Source organism: Myripristis murdjan, chromosome 15, assembly GCF_902150065.1.
Source record: "Myripristis murdjan chromosome 15, fMyrMur1.1, whole genome shotgun sequence".
Classification (NCBI taxonomy): domain Eukaryota; kingdom Metazoa; phylum Chordata; class Actinopteri; order Holocentriformes; family Holocentridae; genus Myripristis; species Myripristis murdjan.
In genome coordinates, this window is record NC_043994.1 from 15,332,143 (window position 1) to 15,356,814 (window position 24,672).

The window sequence follows — 24,672 nt, forward strand, 5'->3', positions numbered from 1 at the left end:
GTGTCACCTGCTCGGTCGTCTCCTTAACGCTGTCAGGAGATGGAAGGGCTCAGCACTAAGCTTTGTCATCCACACATGTAAGGGATTGTTCATGTAACAACTTGGGAGTCTGTCACCTGCTCTGCTTTTTTGTGCCCTTTCAGAGTAGATTACAGCTGAAATGGAAACAAACAAAAAAAATAAACCATAGCAGGAGAAACAAGAGGAAACCTTTTTATTTCATAAGTAAAAAAAAAAAAAAAAAAAAAAAAAATGGATTTTGCTGAAAAAGAGTAATTTGCACTGTTTGCAGTTGTTTAAAAGTGTGGGTCTTTCTCCATCAGTCTTTTTTTTTTTATGCATTCACAGAAAAAAGTCATTTGCCTGAACTGGGCTGCACATCCTTAATGTCAGCGAAATCGATGCTGTTTTATTAACTTCAGCTTTAATAATGTATGTATTTATTTAGTCATTTTTTACAGACAATGCAAAGTATATGCTCTTCATTTCTGTTTGCTCAGAAGCACGTTTACTATCTCTGACTCAATCTTTTGTCCCTTCTGTCACCTCACAGGAGGGGTGTGTGGGTTAGGTATGGATCCTGTCACTCCCCTAAACACGAACACCTGTTGGAGACACCAAATCCCCTCTTTGTCTCCACAGCCCCTCTCAGTGGATTACCATGACAACACCCATTCATATCATGGCAGAAGACTGATTATACGGCTTCACACACACACAATTATCACTGAACGGAGCACATTGTTTTAGGGGGGACGCTATTTTACCACTGAAAGCTGTGTAAATAGATGTGCAGAAGGCTTGAATTCATACCTAGGGTGTTATTTTGTCTCTAACGGCGGACAGTTACAGTCTCTGACCAGTGTTAACTTAGAACTCGGTATGGTTAGCTGGATTTCCATAGCCATGCAAATGAAATACAGCAGGTGAAATGTGCTATTTGAAATACAGCATGGGAGATAAATGCATAACTATTCAACCGAATCCAAAACCTGTCTTTATGTTGTACTGTATTTATATGCAGGCAACAAACTGCCAAAAGTCAAAAAGTCTATCAGTCAAAAAACAAAAGAGCAATAAAACAATTAAATAAACATATCCCAGTTTTTATTACATTAGGTGGAATGCAATTTTAAAAGGACTGGCACTGAGGCGAGGTGGCAATAATGTAAAGCACCACGCCCTATGCAAACGCCCAGGCTATACAAGGAGCAATGTAAACAACCGTGAAAACACAAGCACTATGCGCACACACGACATTAGTAATACAATCTGTAAACATGATGTATACTCAGTATTAATGTAAATAAGGAGCCTACAGTGAAAAGAACTATGACAAAAGTAATGTTAGAATATTGATATTAGATTGTAGTGTCACATTTCTAGATTTCATCATTAATACCCTCATTTTGGTTTAACGTTACAAAAAACGGCACACAAAAAAAGACATTTTATTTACAAAGGCAAAGAATTTTCTCCCATAGGATTGAAGAAAATCATTCACATTATTGACTGGATTGTTAATATATGGTCCTCTAAAATACTTTATATCAATCTCAAATAGTGGCTACAAAAAAATAAAATAAAATAAAACACAACATATTGCCAGCAACTTACTATTTGGACACTGTTAGTCAAAATAGCCATCACAACAGTCAACTTGCGCATTTCAGGCTTGGCACATTTCACTATCAAGTCACATCCATATTCTACTTGTACTAATTTACCTTCAGATTCATAACCACCAATATGAAAACTGTGTCAGAGGCCAACACGTGCCTTAACTCATTCCCAGTTAATCACAGTCAGTTCCTTGTACAATTACAATTAAGCAGCAACCATGGGGAAAACATCACTATTATTGGAAAAACATGCCAGACATGAATTATTTTATGCATTACCAATTATAGGTCTGATGAAATAATCATAAGTATGGAAAGAATATGAAATCTTGTATTGAACTATCCAACACAGCATCGTATTACCTGTTATATAAACCGACATATATTATTACAAGATAGCATAACTGTGAATAGGTCCAGATAGAAATCGTACTGCTTAAGGCTCAACTTCAGATATTGTTTGACAAATTTCTTACCTTTCACTATACATTCAAAAATGGAATATAGGAAAAAAAAATCACATATACCTATCAGGCCAAAATTTGATATATCTATGAAAACGCTCTTAGTGTCTTATAGCATCCATTCACTAAAGCCCAATAATAATATGGGTAGTAAAAATATGCAGTCTCACAATTACCTTTCACTTATATTCACTTTAACAAGTGGTCAACTACAAAAAGCTCTCAGGAAAAAAAACAAAAAAAAAACATCCATATTACCATCTGCTGGCACATGGTGGAAAAGCTTTCACCTGGATCAAAGATGTGTGTGACAAAGGAAGCAAAGGAAGGACAAAAACTCTTCTCACAAATTGGCCGGGTCCAAGTGAGAAAAAAAGTGACTGTCCAGGGAGATTATTATTTATTACTAGATGATACTAAATCATTTCTGTTATTTCGCTTTGTTTCAAAAAAACAAAAAAGAAGCACAAAAAAGAATCACCACTAAGTGGGCAATTCATGTTTCCTAGCGAAGCTGATATTTATTCAGTTTATGAAATTATGCCTCTGTTTTTTCTTTCTCTTTCTCTTTGTCCTTCTCTTTTTCTTTCTCTTTGTCCTTCTCTTTTTCTTTCTCTTTGTCCTTTTCTTTTACTTTTTCTTTGTCTTTATCTCTCTCTTTGTCCTTTTTCTTGCTCTTTTTCAGGAATGAAGGGGTGCGGAACTTCTTCTTCTTTTTCTTGGGGGACTTGCTTTGGCTCTCTGGGGTCTGATTCTCCCCCGTCTTCTCCGTGGTCGTTATGGAGATTTCAACCGTTTCTGTAGTGCTGACGCTCAGCTTGGAAACCTTGATGCTCAGATCCTCCTCTAACTCTGCCAAGTGGTCCTTCCCATTGGGCATTGTCTCTGTCAACAGATGAAACTGAATCAGTGAAGAGAGTTGTGGCTAACAGCTGCAATCATACAGACAAGGCTGTCATGATCGCACTACACAGGGAGTTGGACTGCTCATGATGTGGCAGGTAATGCAATGGCCTGTTATACGTTATATTAGAAAAGCCTAAAATCACACAAACTAGTAAACAATTCTTTTCCTCTGGCTAGAATAAACAAATTGACCGGCCAATCACCTTGCTTAGCGGGAGTCATTATGGGGGAGAGGGAGAGGGAGATGGTGGAGCCATCGAATGTGGTCATCTCATCTGCATCAGTGGCATCCTCATCCTCATCTGCAAAAGAGTTCAATCCATCATCAATGACAAAGCTGGAGTTTTTAAGGCGGTGTGAGGTTTATCAAATAAACAAATTTCCATCTTCGGGAGATTTCACTGCAAACTGTAAAAGCTACAGCTGTTGAATATGAGGTTGGATAAACAACTTTACCTGGGAGGCTAGTCGTTTCTAAAAATGTCATGAATACAGAATAATTCAGAGCTGCAGACTGTGTACTTTTATACGACTACTACATGCTACGAATAGCTCCTTCACTCTAAAACTATACTGGAGGAATTCAAATGTTAAAATGCTCTAAGCTCTCTGAAATGTTTGAAAATATCCTGTAAAGTCCATAAAATTTTCAGATGTGAAAAGCAGGCTTCCAGCAAAATAAACTAGGCGGCGGGCCTCAAGCGCCTTGGCGGGCTCTCTATAAATCTTCATTACAAATGAAATTATTATCAAGGTCAGAGATAAAGGTGGCATTCTAATACAGTGTGGGAGAAAGCTTGGCCCCTCTTGCACCATGCCACGTTTTTTGCCTTTTGTGCCGTCATTACCGCAACATGAATATATTATGAAGCATACTGCTGTGTTTTCAGCCGACCTGTCACCATCCCTGTCAGAAGACCTTTCCACTCAGAGGAATGCTGGAACGTGCTGATTTCACTCGACATGGCTGAAACATTGCACCTTTCACCTCAACATCAACCGTGGTTTTAATTTTGAATGTTGAGGGATCCAGGAGTCTGGCTCAGGCTTCCGCTAAGGATCCAGTTTGAAAGTGAAGGCATTGAACACTTCAACTGAATTTAACTGCTGGCCTGGGCTACGGGTGTTTTATCAATATTGAGATATGTAACTAAATATAGTCTGGGATTTTGGATACCATAATGCTGTGATATGGCACAAGTGCTATCTTTTCCTGGTTTTAAAGGCTGCATCACAGTAAAGGCATGCAATTTGCAGACTTTAGACTGTTCTAGCTATGTGCCTCCCCTTGCTTGGTCATCATATCCACATTACTAACATTATTTTGTATACATATCTTATGAAAGCACCAATTATCCCCACAATAATTTCACAATACTGAAATCCAAGTATTTGGTCAAAGATAATGTGGTATTTTTTTTTTTCAAAGATATGGTGATATTTGTGTGTTCACATGAATTCAAATGAGTAAAGTGGTGTTTGCATTTTATATCAAACTGTGTCTGATATGAAACAGTTCAGACTGAGGAAAGCAGACCCAAAGACGCCAGAGTCACACCCCTAAATTATGTAATTTAAAACTTCTATCCAAGGTCACAGTTGAGCATGCAGTAATGTCTTAGATACTTACTAATTTAGCTGCTGAACAAGTTAAATTCAAAGTCAAAATTCTTCAGAAATCTGCACTGAGTTGGCCTTAAATTCCACTGAACCAAACCCAAGAGTTTCACCACTGTTGGCCTTGTATGATTATGTCAGATCTCTGTTAGCCTTGAAGCCTGGCTTCGCCTGCGCATCTCAATTTCTTTTCTGACCTCCGGTGACCACGAGGATTAGCCCCAAAAAACTGTACTCTCATAATCTGCATGAGCTGAATGGTGAATATGAAGCCATGAAAGCCCAATGAGGATTAAAATAAGTGGAGTTTTTATGCCTTTAAAGAGAAACGGTGCAAAGTGGGTCTTTATAACAGAATCCCATTATGTAGAAACAGGCTATGCAATGCAGAAATTAGCACCTTCTTGGCGTTGCTGCTTTTGCTCCACTATGTTCTTGTACTCGTCCAGCTCTTTCTCTGTCAGCCCACTGAAAGGGTTGGGGGGAAGTGAGCGAGTCTGCTCCTCATCCTCAATGATGAAAGCCTGGTGGAGAAAATAGCATAAAAAGATATTAGGGTCACCCGATGTGCCATAGTCTGTGATAACAGAGCCACAAATACTTACTTTGTATCTGTTTTGACTGATATAAGTGCTTATGTGGAACAATGAAGACTAGTAATACAGGGAATTCAATGATAAAAATGACTTGCTGTATTGTGTATGACGCTGTATGGTTGTAGCTTCAGTAATGCGCTATTTCACTGTAGGAAATATTGGAGAAATACTCACTGGTCCTGGTGTGGTGTCCACAACAATGCCTGCCAGTAGCTGAGACTTTGGTCCTGGAGTCATCTGGTCACCTCTGTGCTGTTCTCTTATCTACACAAGGGAAAATATTGTCTTTAAACTGATTCAGGCATTCCCTCCAGGAGATGCTAAAAGTGTCATCAACTTGAAGCCTGCCACAAACAGCTAATGACAGAGCAGTGTTTCTTTATTAGATCAATTTTAGTGGCTTTTTGATTGACTGATTGTGTTTGAAATGCAGCTGCCATGCTAGAGGGACGCTTGTCAGAACATATTGGTCAGTCTAATCAATATCAATTTACTTGGAAATGAGTTCAATTGGGTTTCCTATACAATACTTTGTGGGAAATGGAAGGTTTGATCCATACAGCGCAAGCCTGGTATGTAAAGAGTTTGGGAACCAGGGGGAAAACTGGGCTTGAAGAGGATTTTTATTAACACAACTGACCCAGTCATAGTTTAATATATTGAACCATCACCGTCCCCACGGATGATGAAAATAAATGACACAGCAGTTTGCAGGTTTTCACTGTGCAGGACTGTAACATTTGGCAGGCAGCGTAGTGTGAAAAGAGCGATGATGTTCCGACTGACCCGGTTCCTCTTGTCCAAAACCTCTGTGGGATCAGTGTTGAGTGGAACAAACTGGTTGGGGTCCTCGATCCTTATTGGGGTGCAGCTACTGTTTCCTGGCTCTGAAGACTTCATCCACTGAGACAAAAGAAAGGAATCATGAGGAAAAACGTGAAATTAAAGACCTCTATTTTAAAACGTGCATTTATTCAATCTTCCACAAGAGGGCAGGCTAATATAGGAGAATTGCAGCCTCCTGTCTCAACCATGGGCAAATGGCAGAGCTACAGACACCCTTAGAGGCCAAAAAATACTGGTGGAAAGGATTTGGATGTTAAATCCAAGAGACAAACTGTTCTCCTGTTAGACTTTTATCATATATCAACGCACCGTGGTCTTGGTCCTGGGGCTGCACTCCCCGCTGGGTGAACGTTCAGGCACATTGACCTTCAGGTAGCTGTTGGGTGAGTTGAGCCAGCGGGTTCTTTCTCTCTGCTGTTTCTGTGCCATAAACTTGAGGGGGCTACGCAGGCCCAAGTCACCGTCCTCTGGTGGGACAGTAGATACCGTGGCAGGGATCTCCACGTCGTTCTTGGAGCGAGGTTTCTCCCGCACAATGGGGTTCCTGTGAGAGTAGCCGGTTCTGTATCCCTGGCAGGTCACAGAGAGAGGACTCATTGTTCTGGCATACTTATTAAACAAGTATCCATTGCCAGAGGTCAAAATACTTGCAGTTATTCTGCAATGCAGTTTTATGCAAAGTATAGCTGTGGACAACATGGTAACTTTTTTTTGAAAAGCGCTCTGTAATTATTATCACTGTTACTAATAATTACAATTATTCCACCACACATTTTATACAGTAAGGAATACACTTTACCAGTTATGAAAGATATTCCAAGTAAAGGATGTATAGGCAACCCATGATGTGCTTTCACAATGCCTCTAAACACTTTCAACATTTTTCATAGCATATAGAAACAGCCCTCTGCAGACAAGCCCAGTGTCAAAGGGAAAAGATAAGACTTGCTCTCAGCTGGCAGCAGGGATTGAAAGAGTGTGTTGTTAAGAAATGCATCAAAGACGGGGAGAGACAACTAGAATCCAACCGATGGGAACCCACAATGTGTTGAGTCCAGTCCGACACTAAGCGACTGTGTGGTCTGCGTGCTCTTAACACCCCACAGCACGCCTTGCCATCTGGAAGCTATGACAGAGCGGGTGGGCGTGCTGTGATCACAGAGAGCTGCAAAAGTTAACACAGCTGCAACCTACTCTAGCCCCAGTTGTTAGCTAGCAGTACACTCAATCAGACACGAGATCAGACATGGCCTAACATCTACTGTGCCCGCTCAAGTTCACTCACACACTGGTCATTAGTGCAGCACTGTATACAACTGACAGTAGTGCAAACAGCACAGATGTATTCAAGAGACAACAGCACTACCATACAGCATGCTACTGTCTAAGCCCCTGTTTCTAGTGAATGGCTAATGGTATTTAAAAGAATGAACCCTTTCCCATCACCAATAGAAATTAAATAAGCAGGTACATTTTGTTCATTTTCTTCTCAGATTATTGCAGAATGGGCAATTAAACCAAAAAATAGAATCCATTTTCAATCTGATTTAGGTTTGTCCTCCTCAGCTACCCATTTCTGCTGCCAAAAGTAGAATACTAGATCTCAGCTGAGCACATACTGACCTTTGTCCTCTTGTTAAGTTAAAAGTAACATAGTTCAGGTTCTTAATGGTGCTTAGAAGTTATATGCTGGCCCTTGTTCTTGAAATTAGAAAACAGTCAATTTGGTTATCATTATTGTGCAATATATTTCCAAGCATATAAATGAGTCTAGCCTCAGAGAACATACCTGCTAGCTCTCTTGGCCATGGATTGTTATGGGTAACATCCCCGTTAGTATCTGTTTTTTGTTCATCTTTCCTCAGACATATTAACGAGTCTGTTCCATAGCCTAACTGTATTTTCTTTATGCCTGATATTGCATGGTTCCCAACCTATGCCTCCAGTTGTATTGGAACAAGTTTATGTACAGCTAGAAAACTTCTAATTGCTCTTTTCTGTGCCGCGAAATACATAATGTGCGCTTTATAACACCAAACACCAGAGGCATAGTCTGACACAGGCAGACACAGGATCATAATAATATAATAATAATTATACCAGAGAGCAATACAATATGTTTTACAGAAGAACAAAAACAAGAGAGACTTAAAAATGCTAACATATCCTGATGATGATACTACTAAAGAACTATCATATTGAGAAAATACATGTACAAAATACAGCTCAAGAGCACAATCCAATTATTCTGGACTCATTTTGTGTTTTGTGCCGGAGCTATGTGATCATTTCCTCAGGAAGTCCTTGAGAGAGGAAACTCAGAGCATCATGGCTGGGGGGCACAGGTCAGGGTTCACTCACCAGGTTGTCCAGCATCCTCAGAAGGGACTCGAACTCCGCCTCGCCCACTTTCCATTTCACCTCGTTGTCCACCACCACCCCGGCGGCGGCCGCTCCCTGGGTCAGGGGTTTGAACTTCTCCCTGTCCAGGAGCACGAGGTTGTCCACTCCGCCGGAGCACCTCAGGGCACTCACCTCCAGGAAGACATTTATTATCAAGTTAGTTAAAACATACATTCTTTTTAGTCTTGCAGCTACAAGCCCAATTATCATGTCTTTGCAATGAGCCAAAGTCATTTCAAAATTCCATTAGCAAGTTTCACTGATGCATATGCAGCATAATTCTGAAATACAAACAGCACTTGCAAAAGAGAATACTGAGCCTGGAATGGATAAATATTTTCTCTCCTTTGGGATAAGGCTTTCAGTTCAGGGAAATAGTAATTATGTGTAGACGGAGTTGTCAATATGTGTCAAAAGCAATGAAAAAAACAAATGCAGTCCAGACACACAGGGTGATAAAAAAAAAAAAAATACCCAGACTGCATCCCACATACAAAGCAATGGCAACATCTCAGCACCACTCCCCAAACACTGCAGGGTTCCACCTGGTGCTGGCTGGAAACAAGGCTCTCCATCACATATTAGGTTTAGCTTTGTTCAAACATATGTTCAGCATCTTGTCAGCTTTGCTTCCAGTACATTGAAGATAGAGCAAGAAGACCATACAATTCAAAACAGGAAACTGGAAAAGCACCAATAACAGTTTGACTCATTTCCAAAAACGAGGAAACGATTTTCTAAAAGTGAAAAAAAAAAAAAAAAAAATACAAGTATATCTATGATTTATACACATGAAAGCCGCTGTGGGCAAGTATCCTTCAACATAGTTTTATCACGTGGTGAAATCCCCATTATAAACCCATAAAGTAAATGTACTGTGAAAACATCTGGTTTCTCTGGCTGCTGCTAGGGCTGCGTTCGCTAAAATCCAATCGTCCCAAGTCAAGCTACCAATTACAGTAACGGGGCATCCCTTCCTTAGTGTGTTCATGTGTTGACACTACAGCGTCAACCTCACAATGAGGCTGCTGTGAGTGGTCTAATGCATTATGGTGGACAAACACGATCAAAGTGAGGGATAAAACTCAAATAAAAATCAGAGGTGTGCGTCAGCGATGGACTTCAGCAGCTTCACACTGAGCCAGCAGAATTTCACTGAACAGGTAAAATCCCCTCCCATTCACCAAACTTGTCTCTAAGAGCTCTAATTCAGTGTGTAAAAAATGTATCAAGGCCACACTGCTCACATTATGTTGGAAAATAATTCAATCTGAATGTGGTAATTATATTTCATTAGCAGAGAGAGTGTTAAAAATAAAATCGAGCCTACCTGGATTTCACAAGCCTGCTGTGAGTGGTAAACATAGTGGAAAGCCTCTTCAATAGTCTCCCCGAGAGCGACCAGCCCATGGTTCCTCAGGACCATCACCTAAAAAAAATAGCATAACAAGAGGCACGCGAGCTGCTTAATGTCCTGTGATAATCACCACGATATATTAAATCAGTTATGGGGGGCAGTTAATGCAGTAATTACTGCATTGGACAGAAAACACTTCTGTGTCAACTTACTCGTCTTTACAGAACACATGGGTGGTACTAATATCAACTCTATATCTTATAGCATTAAAGATTTATAGCAGTTTCAAGGAAATAATTTTCCCCTATTAATATGCAAATGTATGCGGCAAGGTGCTCCAAGATCTAATCAGATCATCTGCTCTATAGAGGGAACTTGCAGTGTAAGTATGAAGGGGGATTTAATTATTTTGGTATGCATTTGTCCAAAAGAATACACTTAATGATTACTGGTACAAAATAAAGTGACACAGAGAGACCAGCCTCATAAAACCAAACATTTATTGTTCTGTTTTGTGTGGGATAATATTGGAGTCTCTTCATCTGACACTACCTTGGCAGTCGGGCCCAAGGCTTTCTGGAACTCCACCTTCTCCTCTTTATCATCCAGGCAGCCGTGGTAACCAAAGTAACTCACATCACCCAGAAGCAAAGCATCCTGGGAAATGGGCAGGATTCCACTTTTCATAGAGGACACCTGTTAACATGGGATGAAAGCAACGGTGACTGTGATACACCAACAAGCACCTAAAGGCACATTTTTTGGGGGCCTATCAGGGACAAATAAAACGTTTACATGCTGCTGTTCATCATGGGCTGCGCAATTTACAGCCACGCTTCAAAGGCAACGGCTAACACACATAACAGGGCGCCTGCGTCGACAATAACAAGGCATGCGGGTTGGGGGGGGCTGCTTTTAATTCAGCCATTTTCCTGCAGTGCCAAAAAAAGCATTTAGCTGCGGCTTTTATGCCCTGATTAAGATGAACCTTGTTACGTGCTCATGTGATTTTAGCTTGGAGCGTACTTACAGCAGCTGTGGCCGGGGTGTGTATGTGTATGATGCACTTCACATCAGGGCGCATGGAGTAAATGGCTGCATGAGGACTGAAACCAAAATGGTCAATTCCCAGTTCGGTAGAGCCCTGGTCCACCACATCACCGATCATGTTTACTTTGACCTAAGAATGGCAGAAAAGTCATAAAATAAGGGGCTGTGAGAATACTCTGTTGTTATTATCCATCTTTTTATTATATCTATTCTCTACTCTCTAATAACACAGAGATTCAATTTAATTTCACAGCATGAAAAGATACCCGTAATAAATACTAAACCCAGCTAATTACATATTGGCAATAAGATGAAAAGCCATCCATAAAGCACAACGCCAGACATTTCTCTTTGGTGAATTCCACAGCGTCATTTATTATGCTGAGTCCCTCTGCAAAGGTAGGAGAGGTCAATTATTCTCTTCTAGTAATAATCAAATCATTAACTCTAAATTACGTTACTATATCACATCTATATACGATACCATCTATACTGATGCAAATTTGAGAGACACTGGTGATCTATGCGGTGAGAGCTCGTGACACTGACACTTTTTTGTTAATGGAAAAATGAAAACACGTTCTGCTGATGTGCTCACCAAGTTTGCCGCTGTCACCTCAGCAAAAGACAGACCTTGTGGGCTGATAAGAATGTGGTCCTGCTCTTTGGTGACACGCACCTGGGACAAAAGGAGAGGGAATTATGAAAAGCGTACATAAAACATGTCAAAAAGTATGTCAGAAATTAAGTCATCTGAATCAGAAACTTATGCAAGAAGTTATGCAGGAATTGTCCTGTCAAAGTATCATAATATTCAGTATTATCATAATAATGATGAGTGGAGGGATGGGGATAATTCGGCCAGCCTAACATTTCACAAACTGCATTTTAGTCTAAATTCTTTTTCTAAAACCTCTTAAATTTAATGTTTTATGTACATGAGCTGCACATTAATCAAAATTGGCATATGTAATCAAAACCTATACACACCATTAATGTTAATATATAAGTAACTTAATATATATAATTTGCAACTACTCCATAGGAAAGTGACTGAAAAATGTAAAAAAAAAAAAAAAAAGACTGTCATCTAGATCTAACAGGGACATTAGGAGCACAGAGATATTCCCAGGATTTCATTCTAGTCATGGTAGAAAAGGTCTCTGAAACAGCATTACACCGCGGGACACAAAAACTCTCCACTGAAACCGATACTCATTAAATTCTTTTAGGTGGATTAGCACTGCTTAAGGCAGGGTGATCCACCTCATCTAGTCAATGCTTTGGGGAACTCTGTGCTGCAGAATAAAGCTTGCTTCACCGGGGAAAACCTCCAACTTTCCGCAGGCTGACAAAACCGACTTTCTCTAACTCCGGGGTTTTACCTCCTGACATCACCGGTGCATGTTTTAGCTCTCTGAAATGTGACTGCGGGAGAGCTGTTCATGTTCACAAAAATGTGACTGTCCTGGCCCATAAATAATAAATGAATTCTTAAAATAAAGCAGTATTCTACTTCACATCATTTGTTCTTACAGGAGCTGGAGAACATATGGTTAACATAAAAATACAGGAACCTTGTGCGGCACACATATACAGATGTACTGTACATGGCAGTCAGTTCATGAAGTTGCACTCACAGTAATGTATGAGCTTGTAAAACGAGCCCAGCTGAGGAGGTCGACGAGCCTGTAGAGGCTGGCCAGCTTGCAGCGATTCTGTTTCTCCCCTTTGGCAAAAGTTGGAGACTCGATGCCATACAAGTCATTAACTGGAGTCACCATTCCCAAGCCTGGCACACAACATATAAAGCATTATCAGAATCATTCAGACTAGTTATTTATCATGCATTAACAACACCGTTTTTTGTTTTTTTTTAATCTATTTTTTTTGTTCCAATATCTCCATACTCCACTTGTTTACTTCAACAATCCATTTCTTTATCTGCATCTAGCTAAAATATCTGCAAGGGAAAAAAAGCTTAAATGTAAATTTGGAACATCTCAGGAACACTGAGTATCCACAGCTGAATCAAAACAGGGGCTTTTCTCAGGACTTCTAACAAGAGGCTGCAGGGTATTTTTGGACCATAATACTATATAAGGGCATTTAGCAAAACAGGACCTCATGTTTTATGGCCACTTTAGCTTTCCAAAAGAGCAGGTCTGCCTTAATTACTTCAAAAGCCATTTACTATGGTGCCTATGTTTAGATTTCTCAAACAGTTACAGTTTTGACACTCAAGCTTTTTGAAAATGGTTCTTTTTAACCCCTGTAACCTCCACTGGAGCAACACAATTGGCACAGCAGACAGCTGTGATTCATTCTTGCGACTGGTCATGTGGGTTACTTAATAGAAACATTTAAGATGTAGAATGTGGTCAACATGTTTTTGGCTTTCCTGCTGTTTCAGGGGATTTTAGTGTCACAAGAGTCTGAGTATTCAGCTTTCCACAATGAACATATTCAGGCTGCATTATGCATACAGACAAAGAGAAGACATGCTGAATGACAATCACAGACAAAGAAAAACAGACATACTCACACTCACCCACCTATTCACCCACCCACCCACACACACACACACAGTGCCACTCACTGATGGGTGAAGTCAAGGGGCCAGCCCCTCCCAATGTGTTGCCCATGATCAGGTCAGCTATCTGCCTCAGGGCCAGGAGCCCTGTGGGGTTGTTGCCCTTTGTCAACTGATCCTGGATCAGGCCTTCCAGCTCATCTTTAAACACCTATTACAAAAAGCAAAGAGGTTACCTTTAACACCTTAAATAAAATTGTCCTAAAGAAACATCCTGCATTATAAACATCCTGGGGAATCGAGTCACTCTTCCATTTCCAGAGCCTTTCCTCCACGCAGCTAGCTGTATGACAAAGCAAGATATATTGCTTCACTTTGCGTTACATGACTCAGTTTTTTCTTAGCAGTGACTTGGGGAGCAGAGGGGAGAGACGAGCACATTGCCATGGTAGCTCATGTGTACACAGTGTAACCTCAACCTAGTTCCAGTATCTTTTCAGGGTCTGTCAGCGTGCTTTCAGACCCTCCTTATTACAACTTTATACAAATCACGAAAGACCACTAAAAACCTCTTTGTCTGTGTGTGAAAAGACTTGACTGGAGGGAGGGATGGGTGTTCTTATTAAGCCTGACTATCAATTTATGCCTTCAGAGTGGCCTGTGAATGTTGTGTATCCATTCCAGTGAAACAGCACTATTCTCCTGTGTGCAACAGCTCAGCTCCAGCATTCTGCTTCATCTTACCACGGTTCCCATGGTGATGAGATAAGTTCCACTTGTTGGGGCCTGTTATGCAATCACAGATGAGTGTGGGCTCATCTTATTTCCATGCACTCCATGGGCATGTGTTCATTGCACCTCCTTGTACTACATTTAACTGCACAGCTCAATTTTCCATCCTTCTGGTTTTGCATTATATGACAGAATCAGCTGTAGGTTTATATGTAGAATGCACAGAATGAAACAAAGCAACAAAATAAACCAGAATAGGAATCGGCATGAAATATTACCTTCCATTTTAACCTCTAAATATGTTTATTTGGAATACTTCATCAGTAATAATATTGGTAAATATTTTAAGAGGCCAAAGTTGCATGAGATTCAATTTGATATGTCAATATTTTACCACACAACAGGGAGATTTTGGCAGTGTATCTCTCACAGCAGTGATAGAGCTGCAGCTGCAGTCAAACACAGATTATCACTGAACATCCGATTTCTGTTGTTAATAAGACTTGACAAGGGCAGTAGGGCTATTCTACCAAACAAACTGACAGCTGAACCCATATCTGGTAGAAATACTGCAGAGTGGGTGTAGTGACCTTCACATAAACAAGAGAAAAACAATCCAAATGCAGTTCAGATGACCTTGGGCAAACTACAAAGGTATATGGCTCCAGCTTTAAAAGTGCTGTCCATTACTTAGAGATAGTGTAAACTAATGTTTAAGGGAGAGCGAGGGCACACACATATATATAAAAAGCTGTGGCATACATACTGGACTCTGGAGGATCTGGGTCACCCTCTTCTTCTGCTCCATCATGTTGAAGTCCTGCCTCAGGTCTGGAGACATGTTGCGAGAGCGGAGGTACTCCGGGTCGTTCTCATCCATGCGATCAAAGTAGCGCTCCTTGGAGTCGTTGCTGGACAGGGACAGGGTCATGGACCCCGCCGTCTGCCTCACCTCCACCAGACTCATGTTCCTGTAGAGTCTGAACCGCACACCCACTCACTCTGCCACTGGAATCTGCACAGATGGAGAAAAAGTTCTAGCTTAGCTCACGATCAGGCTGTCAAGGCAACGAGTGTCAGATAAAAACAAAAGATACGGGCACAGTGGTGACTCATGTAATTACTGGGATGGAGACAATGGAGAGAAGAACAATTTTGTATTATTGAGGTTGCCATGCAAGAATGATGTTGCAGCTCTTCACTGACACTGTACTGTAGTTGTGTTTGCTGTGAACATATGCAAAAATTATTTTACTTTAGTAGCTACAGTGAAATAACACAATAACATAAACCCACAGTGTGGCTAAACAATACTGACAAAATCAAATACTACAATATTTTGGACCAAATACGTCTTGACATCAAGAATGTGATATTTAGGGAATGGGGAGAGAGGACTGTGAACATAAGGACTGATCACTAATGTGGAATCAGTGATTACTCACAAGTAATGTGGATATGATGAGCAGGTAAAGGTATTTTTCAGCAATAACAGCCTAATAAGTTCAAAATATTGTGTCTCTCTATTGTAATGCTGCCTTTTAGACCAGCAAAAGGCAACATTTAATTGATATCACAATGTGGCTGAAACAAAATCCCGGGCAATATCTAATCTCACATCACAATATTGAAGATACTTTAAGACATGCAAATATACACAAGCACCACCTCACAAATCAAATATGTTATTTATTTTTACTCAGGCAATCAGCTTAGGAATAAATTCTCACTATCTCTTGCCTTTCTCGAGCCACAAAGTGGGGGATGAAAGTGGCAACAATTTACCTCCTTCGACTGTCAAGCCAAAAGCTGCAAAGCATGTCAACAAAGAAACAGTGGGCCCCTGCAAGCCTCATGCAAATCACCTAGTTTGAATAGCAGTTAGCACCTTTGGTGTTGAGAGCGATACCTTGGGGGTGGTGTGTGTGTGGGAGGGGGAGCTGAGTGTATCTTTTGCCAGTACACCAGGCCCCAAAAAGTACTTTTAGTAAGCAACCAGTGGAAAAGCAGGCTCCAGCAGGCTGAATAAGGCATGAATAATTTTCTGTCTGTTTTCACTTTCACTTCAAGTTGAGTTGCGGCACTAGACAGAGCGACTGCATCAAACTACAGCTTGAAAGCACTGATACTATGCGGGTTGATGCGGGGACGGGCGGGAGGAGGCGAGGGGGGAGGGAAGGGGGTGTGGGGTTACTCAAACAACTCCTAGGAGCGGCAGACTTTACCATTAAACTGCACTTTTTCAGACTTGAGCTCGGTTTATAATGTTTGCATCGCATCAGCCCGGGCGCAGCAAAACGAACCACTAACATCCAACAAACTGAATTTGAAGGTGTGAAGATTACCTGAAAGAAACCGTCCAGTTTGGGGATTAACCGCCTCCGGACGATGTCGAATGTCTTGGAAAAGAAAAGAAAAGAAAAAGAAAGCCCTATAAATAATAATAATTAAAAAAATAAAAAAAAAACAAGGCAAACACGGCCGTGTGTGTTATTCCCGACTCGAATACATTGTGAAATCCTGCAGCGTGCAACTTCGTGCCTGTATCCAGATAGACGCGCAGACTGCCCACCGTTTGTGTGTGCGTGTGTGTATGTGTGTGTTGTGAAAGTGAGTGAGAGAGAGAGAGAGAGAGAGAGAGAGAGAGAGAGAGAGAGAGAGAGAGAGAGAGAGAGTCTGAGTTGCAGAAGAGTGGAGAGGGGCTGCGTGGAGGAGGATGTGGGTGTGTTAGTGTGGGAAAAAGGAAAAGTGACCATGTGACCTAATTTATCCACCCACTACTAGGCCCGGTGCCGAATTTAGCGGGAGAAAGGAATGACCACTGGGGCATTCTTCCTCTCCTCTAAACAGAAAAATGGCTGTAATATTCCTATGATACTCCGGTGTTATCTTAGTGTGGCTGTGATTCTCAACAGTTTGCACTAACCTTTTCTTTGGTATTGTAGTTAACCCTGTAATTAGGGGTCCAGGTAGAAGTGGGGAGCCTTATTGTTTTATTCCCCTTTCTAAGGAATGAAACCGGTATTCTGATTAAAGGTTGAAAGTGAATACTGTTGCATCAGATGTGAATTTCCCAGTGCAACTTTAATCTCTCTCTCTCTCTCCCTCTCCCTCTCTCTGTGTAGTGGGTGGGTGGGTGTGATGTGTGATTCATTAACTCTTACCACTTCATTTGATAAATAACTGAGACTTCTGCGCTCCCACAGTCCCTGCCTGGAGGTTTCCATCAAAGTTGTGGCTCAGCATTACCAAAACAGAGCACTTCAAAGCCCAGTACAAGTGCCTTCCTCTGTGAATGACAAAGTGGGTGCAGCACCAGCAGCAAGTTTTTAAAACATGGGATGTTTGCTAGTATACAGCAGTGAAAACACAGAAAAGCCCTGACAGAGGAGATCATGCTCAATTTTGGCCTCTTTCATTCGTTCTGTACTGTTACTGCCTCATCCACAAAAATAACTTGTGGCATTGACTCTGGTATAGTATATGCTGAGGTTATAATAAGCTCTATATTTAAATTAGGTATATATAAAGATTTCAGCTGACAGCCCACACCGGCCTGTATCATAAAGATCCACTACTTTTTAACAAGTTCTTTGTAAATGGCCATCAGTGATTTGGCTTTCTAGGAAAGCCTGGAGCCCACGTTCTGCTAATGATAATGTACCAATAATAACAGCAAGAAGCCTCACTAATGGAATCTCACGCTGGGATGCTTCAAAACCACTTGCAAACTGTTTTTATTCAAGTGAGCTAAATTGGTTCTATCGCTGTAAACAGGAGATAAGATCAAGATTAAAGTGAATGCAAAGTTGCTCAAATTTACTCTGTTAAGAGCAGAGACTGCCTCAATAGTCAGTCCCCCCAGAGAGTGTTGTAGCGATATTAAAATCTCCTCCACGCTATGAATGTACAAGACTGAAAGCAACTTCTAAGTTTCCTAGCTCCCTGCTCCTGCCAGCCCACACAGCTATTACCCTTTAATCACACGCACACACACACATATACACACTATCTAGATTTTTGGGGAGACAGAGAGAAGGATTGGATCACTGACTGACACAACAATTCCAGGAAACAGAGCGGAGTCTGAGAGGCGGAGCAGATACGCGGACATATGGGTTGATGTAATGAAAAGCAGAAGTTTCTCACTCCGGAGCTGTGTGACCCCTCAACTCCCCATGGCTACCCTGAAACCCTGCCTGCCTGCTCTGGCAGAGTGCCCACAGAAACCACATACTAACCAAAATGTCCAAACACACACCTTCTTATGCAAAAGCACATGCAAATATACAAATACTTGCACACACACACATACACACACACACACACACACACACACACACACACACACATACACACACACACACACACACACACACACACACACACACATGCATGCAGACAACATCCTCCCACTTGACAGCCCCCGCATTCTTGCTGACTATTTGAACTTTTCAAGGAGGGCAGTCCATCTTGAAAGCATTGACCAAATGTCAGATGTTATTAGTAGAAACCTCACTCATGAAGATTACTGTTAAGGATATTGATGTCCACAGATAAAAGCACACCTTTATCTTGTCACACAATGGCCACCCTGCACCTCACTGGAAATATCCTCTAGACACAAATTCTCAAATACTGGCTGGATAGGTAGATAGATAAAAACACATTTAAAACAGAAATGGAAATATAAAAATGTGCCTGCCACATTATTATTCCCTATGAAATAAATCTTAGAGATGCCTCGGTACACAGATATAAATATTGATGCAGCAACAGAACTAAACTTATACTTGATAGCTTGGTAGAGGGAACTTGCGACATAACAGTGAAAAAAAAAACTGTTTATGAATATAGCTCCATCAAGAAAGGGAAGGATGTGCAAACAAACTGTGTGATGAGATCAATTTACAGACCCAGTGTGAAATCAATACCATCATATTCATAAGACCAATAACCTCTTTTTTAGAGTCTGGACAGGCTCTGGCTTCATCTGAAGCATGATGCATCGCCTATTTATTTTCTCTATTCCTGTGCAGTATGACTCATACACAGAAACTGCCATCTTCTCAGAAATATTCTCCTATTTTCTACCTGCGCAGTGTCTCACAATTGTGAATATTTTCTGTCACTGGAACATGGACATAAGATAGGCTTTGTGTGTTGGTGCCCGTGCTTTGCTGTGTGGATATTGGAAGGACGACCTGATTGTGGCTATATTAGCCAGTAGCCAGCATGTGTCCTTGCAAGGAAAGAGCCAGCAACCTCTGCTAGTCACATTATCTCCTCTCAACTAGGTTGCAACTATTGCTCTCTATAAGAAATACACAAGATCCATGGTGCATATATGGTGGGAGCATGAACAGACATAACAGTGCTGCCTTTCACCTGCAAACAGAAGCAGCCAGGAAGGACTATTTGTCAAACAGTGTGGGGAAAACACAGAGGTGGCTCAGAAAGATGGCAGATGGGTTGAGAAAGTTGAGCAATGAAGCTCAGGTCCTCCGTGAAGAGCAGACCCCAAGCATGAGACAAAGTGCCTCATTTGGAGACCCAAGAGGGGTGCCCAGTTGGACAGTCATGAGGTCAACAGATCAACGCAGCAGGCCACAAGCAAATAATATGTCTGTGGTAAGAAAACTGGTGAGACACAGGAGGAGCCAGGCACTGAGCCCCCACTACAGCACCAGGGAATCTGCACGTCTCATGAGAGTATCAGCATCCAGTCAGTGAAGAGGCGGATCAAGCAGCCAGTGGGCAGCATAGCATTACTGTGGCAGCAGTTTGACAGTGATGTGAATGGGATAATGGAGACAAGCTCTGGAGGGGACGCAGGGGAGGCTAAAATTGCTGTACGCTGTACCTTATGGAAATAAAAATCTATAAGATTGAGCAGGAGCTGAAAAACCCTGAAATATCAGCACAAAATGGCCTACGAAGTATAGCTCACTTCTGTGGCTGAACTGCAGTCCAACTTAAAGAAGAAGCCTCTGGCCCTACTTCAGCAAGCAGAGTGATGTCAAAGATGCCATCAGGAAAGAGCAAGACGGCGTGCAGCCACCTGCTGCAGGATGCTGTCACCTTTCTAACACTCGCAAGCAGCTACACTGTCATGGACACGGATCCCTCAAAATGTTTCCACCACTGCTTGGTTGGAAGAAGATTGTGATCAGGCACGGTCATGTTGGGCCTCCATCTGATCTGCCAGACCAGGCAAATTTTGAAGTATCCCAGTCCCAAACACTGGGCTAGCATTCATAACATGCTACGGTCTGTTGACTATGTAGACAGAGCGTGGGGGAGACTCCACAGACCAACAGGTGGTCAGTGAAAGCTGCTGCTAAGGGCTGTACTATGCTATCATCATTATTATTAGCAGTGCACACTGGGTGCATATCATAATAATAAAAGAGTAATCTAAAGTTTAGACACTGAATAAAATATTAATGGTGAAACAGTACATTTATTAACTGTGAGAAGAAATATGAGTGGGAGAACACATTGACAATGGAACAAAAAAAAGGACAATTAAGCTTTTTCATAATTGTGCATATCTGTTTAAACTTCCAGTATTTTTTCTTTGATAAAGATAGATTTATGAAATGGAATTATTTAATTTGCCATCTTATTCTACTTCTTCCTCTGTTTCTATAAACAGTTTCATTAATTGTGCCATGTAAATGTCTGTTTAATGATTCATGAATTGTATGTTTAAGCCTGTTTATTAATTGTTAAAAAAAAAAAAAAAATAGTGGCAGCATGGTGGCGCAGAAAGACCTCTATACCTGATTAAGTAATTCCTTATTCAGATTATTACCACATTACTTGCAGAAAAAGATTTTTCTGCATAGTCTTTTATTTTCAGGACATAAATAATAATTGCAGGGCATTCTTATTGCTAATTTGTAGTAATAGTGGAATATGGAGTATCACTACCAAGGCCAATCAAAAAATGGTTTTATAATAAAGTCAGGTCTTTGTTTGATAAGTGCTTTAATTCATTAGAGCTCATTACATTTCATGAGTAGTATTTTAAAGTCAGTCTGCTCAAGCAGATGGACTCATAACCTCTTTAAAGCGGTGAAATGAAAGAAATGTCTCTTTGTGTGGAAGCTGCTCTATATGAAACTCTGCACTGAACACTGAGGAGGAAGATGCCGAGAGTTTCCACTCAGCTTGTGTTTCCAGGTACCACAACCATCACAATAAAGTGTGGTGGGGCAAAAAAAAAAAAAAAAAAGTAGCCTAGACCAGAGTCTGCTTTCAGTGAACTGGCGTCAGTGGAAATTTTGGGAAGTCTGTCCATCTGTTCCAAATGTCCATCTATTAAAAAAATAAAATAAAATAAAATAAAAAAATGAAGGTTTATTTGGATCAAATTTCACCGTCATCAAAGTAGTGTTAACATTCAGAGCTAAAAAATGTGCATTTTTAACAATAAATATTTCAGGAAAACACAACTTTGTTTCAAGGTCTGCACTGGCTGGGTTGCCATGGTAACAGCTGTGCTAAAGCTGTCTCAGTCTGAGGCAAAATTAAGAGGAGAATGAGTGAGAGAGGATTAACATCCACTTTTGTAGACCAGAGGCTGTTTTTTTCCCCTACTGACCAGTTTATGCTCTAAACACTGTCAGTCTTTGCTTTAAGCCAGAAAATTGTGCAAGAAACAGAGGCAAAGAGACAGCGAAACCAAAAAAAAAAAAAAAAAGAAAAAGAAAAAGAGGAGAGGCTGTGACAGTGTCCTATTCGACCCAACGCCACAAGGCTTTCTGTAAAAGGAAATGCAATGAGGTGAACATATCTTCTCATCAGAGGAAAACAGCTCTCATGCTGCCCCGCTGACTGATTACGCTCCCATGTCATTAGAGCACAAGGTAACAGTCGATAATATTTCTTCATTAGCCGGAGCCATTCTCTGTGGAGTTGTTTGACTGCTCAAAGATTGAGAGCACAACTGTTTCCTTTGCGGCTAGAAGAGTTTATGAAATATTGGCATAACACTTGCAGACTTATGCTGGCCCCCTCCCAGATATCCGTTTCAGGTAATTATTCCTTAGCCCCTGAGGCGAGGGGCACCATTTCTTTTTTTTCTTTCTTTTCTTTTTTTTTTTTTATCAACTTGGTGACCTTTGACCCTGAACCCAAGCTAAATGATACCAACTGTTCAGAGCCTGGGGACGGGAAGTGTCATTTATGTTTCATCCTGTGACATAATGTCCCATGCATGGACTATATTTAAATAATTTCACCAAGCATAATCTCAACACAATTCCACAAAGTCATACTTGATCTTAGTTAATGTGGGATGGTGCTTTCTGACCGTTGTGACAGTTTAGATGATTGATTAGAGCATTAAATTCTCCACTCTCTCAAAGGCCTGGGAACGGGGGTATATCTGAAGAACAGGTAAAAATGTTGAGCACATATGGGTTTAATTCCATTGTCTTTGATTTGAAAGAAGACATTAAAATACACAAGCATGCACATGAACTGTGTGCATCAACCTACGGGAGAAAGGTGGTGAGAAAAGAGATTTGATTTTTTTTTTTTTTTTTTTTTTTTTTTTGCTGCAAAACACAGGCTTTGTTTTGATAACTTCACACAGTGTATTTCAATCCACAACCTGCTAAAAATGGTCCTGCTCCACTCCCACAGCATGGTGGGTGGCAACAACACAGGCCACTTTGAACCTGAAACAATTTACATTGTTACACTTGGAATGCTGCCGTCACGGCTTTAGGATGTAGCGCTGCATCAGGACACGCATGCATGCAATCACAACATGGATGCGCGCACAAACACACACACACACACACACACACACACACAAGCTGCAACGGTCTGGAAAGAGACAGGCTTTGTTTATGTAAGTGGAGGAGCTGGCTGGAGCCTCTGCTTTGGTTGTCTTTGGACGGCCTCCATGTTGGAGATCCAGCGTCTAGGGTGCGGTTCACTTCAGCTCAGGTCTGATGTAGGGGTCTGGCCGACTGACTACTAGTAAGTTGTCACAATCAAAGCACGACCGTGGGAATGCAAAGCTGAAAAGACTGGGAGGGTAAGAAAATTGAGCAGGATAATGCTCTCTGTTTAGAACCCAGCACGAAAAGCCTGTGAAGGAAACCAGACACCTATATGGTGATAGCATAAACAGAAAAATGTGAAGATTTAACTTTAATCATTGTATTTACGAGAGTGAAAGGCTGCCAAATTAATTATGAAACTGGCTTAGAAATTTTGTGGACACAATGTTGAGCTGATGACATGATAAAACTTAATCTAACATAAAATTCATACAGAGAAAGCTACATAAAAAAAAGATACAACAAGAACAACCTATTACATGGGTGAGAGGGTTTAGGTCATGACCCACATTTTCAACTTTATAGGTGTCTATAACTCATATTGCAGGACACAAGTATTATGAAATCCTGTGTTGCTCCAAACCCACATCTAAAATCAACAAAAGCTTGCTCAGTGTAATGTTTCTGGAGGGTGCGATTAATTGAAAGCAGCTGTTAGAAGCCTCTGCAGCGCGAGTTGGCAATACAGTCAGAGACAGGCCAGTCAAGCGAGGAATAATGCTATCAAACTCTTGTCAGCATTGTAAAAACAAATGGAGAAAGTCAGGTCGACATGCAAAGAAATATCAAATGCATGACATTCTCACTCAGAATTCTACTCCACTGTTCAATATTGTATATACAGAAGGCCAACCTTTTGGTACAAGATAAGGAAATGTATAAAAATCTGTTCCCAGAATTCCATTCTCATAGACGTCAAATTGTGCTTTATGTGCTATAAGTGTATTTAAGATAACCTCTTACTCTCCAAAAGTTTCAAAGCTGATAGATGCTGAAATCGCACGGAGCTATATAGCTTGCCTTGCTTTGATCTTACCTCAGAACCTCAAGACTCAGCGCATGCCTGCCTTGATAGATAAAACTGTAAAATAATAAACCTCTCAGTGTTGGTGGATTTTTACCTTTTTTTCCTGTAGCAGAATTCTTCACTTTTTAGTTCAAACTCCCACGGTTCCACCAGTTGCTGGATAGCTGTTTACATTATCACTTTGAAAAGGGTCATCTGGTTTCCCAGAGGAGAAGAAACTGCTGCTTTGCCTCTGATCTCTAAAACTCCCTCGGCTCCTCTGTGACAGGGGCTGCCTATTCTCACAGTGTTCCTGGAGGAAAGCAAGAAAGCCTGTCAGAGGAGGTTGTGGAGAGCAAGCCACTACATGGGACTGGACAGGACTGAAAACATGGGAGGGGCAACGCCTCCACACGCACAGACGCACACATACACACACATACACAAACACTAATAGAAACTAAATATGACAAATACACCTAAAGATTAATGGAATCCTGCTTCTGTAATTTGTGCTCATAGCCCTATTTCACATCTTTGGTAAGCTCTAAACACAATGGCTATTTTTGTTTTTTTTTATTTTTTTACAGGTAAAACTAAACTGTTACATTAAAGAGGAGTTACCAATTGTGAATTTTGCAGTAAATGGAGAGAACTGCGGCAATCTCCTTTTTAGTAT

The 24,672-nt window shown here is 41.0% G+C and overlaps 1 protein-coding gene across 2 annotated transcripts; it reads right to left on the minus strand.

The window, feature by feature from the left end:
* Positions 1-1,085: 1,085 nt before the first annotated feature.
* LOC115373003 (gamma-adducin-like) lies at positions 1,086-24,292 on the minus strand. 2 transcript variants are annotated; one of them, XM_030071200.1, is made up of 15 exons: positions 24,109-24,292; positions 14,893-15,141; positions 13,461-13,605; positions 12,502-12,653; positions 11,460-11,540; positions 10,842-10,991; positions 10,364-10,507; positions 9,785-9,883; positions 8,413-8,586; positions 6,361-6,621; positions 5,992-6,108; positions 5,380-5,469; positions 5,010-5,133; positions 3,196-3,294; positions 1,086-2,971 (listed from the first exon to the last, which is right to left on the minus strand). In XM_030071200.1, exons 2-15 carry the CDS (start codon positions 15,091-15,093, stop codon positions 2,625-2,627), a joined length of 2,184 nt encoding a protein of 727 aa, XP_029927060.1. In that variant the 5' UTR covers positions 15,094-15,141; positions 24,109-24,292; the 3' UTR covers positions 1,086-2,624. The 2 variants fall into 2 exon arrangements, with proteins under 2 accessions (XP_029927060.1, XP_029927059.1); XM_030071199.1 differs by lacking the exon at positions 24,109-24,292 and adding an exon at positions 16,472-16,571.
* Positions 24,293-24,672: the final 380 nt, after the last annotated feature.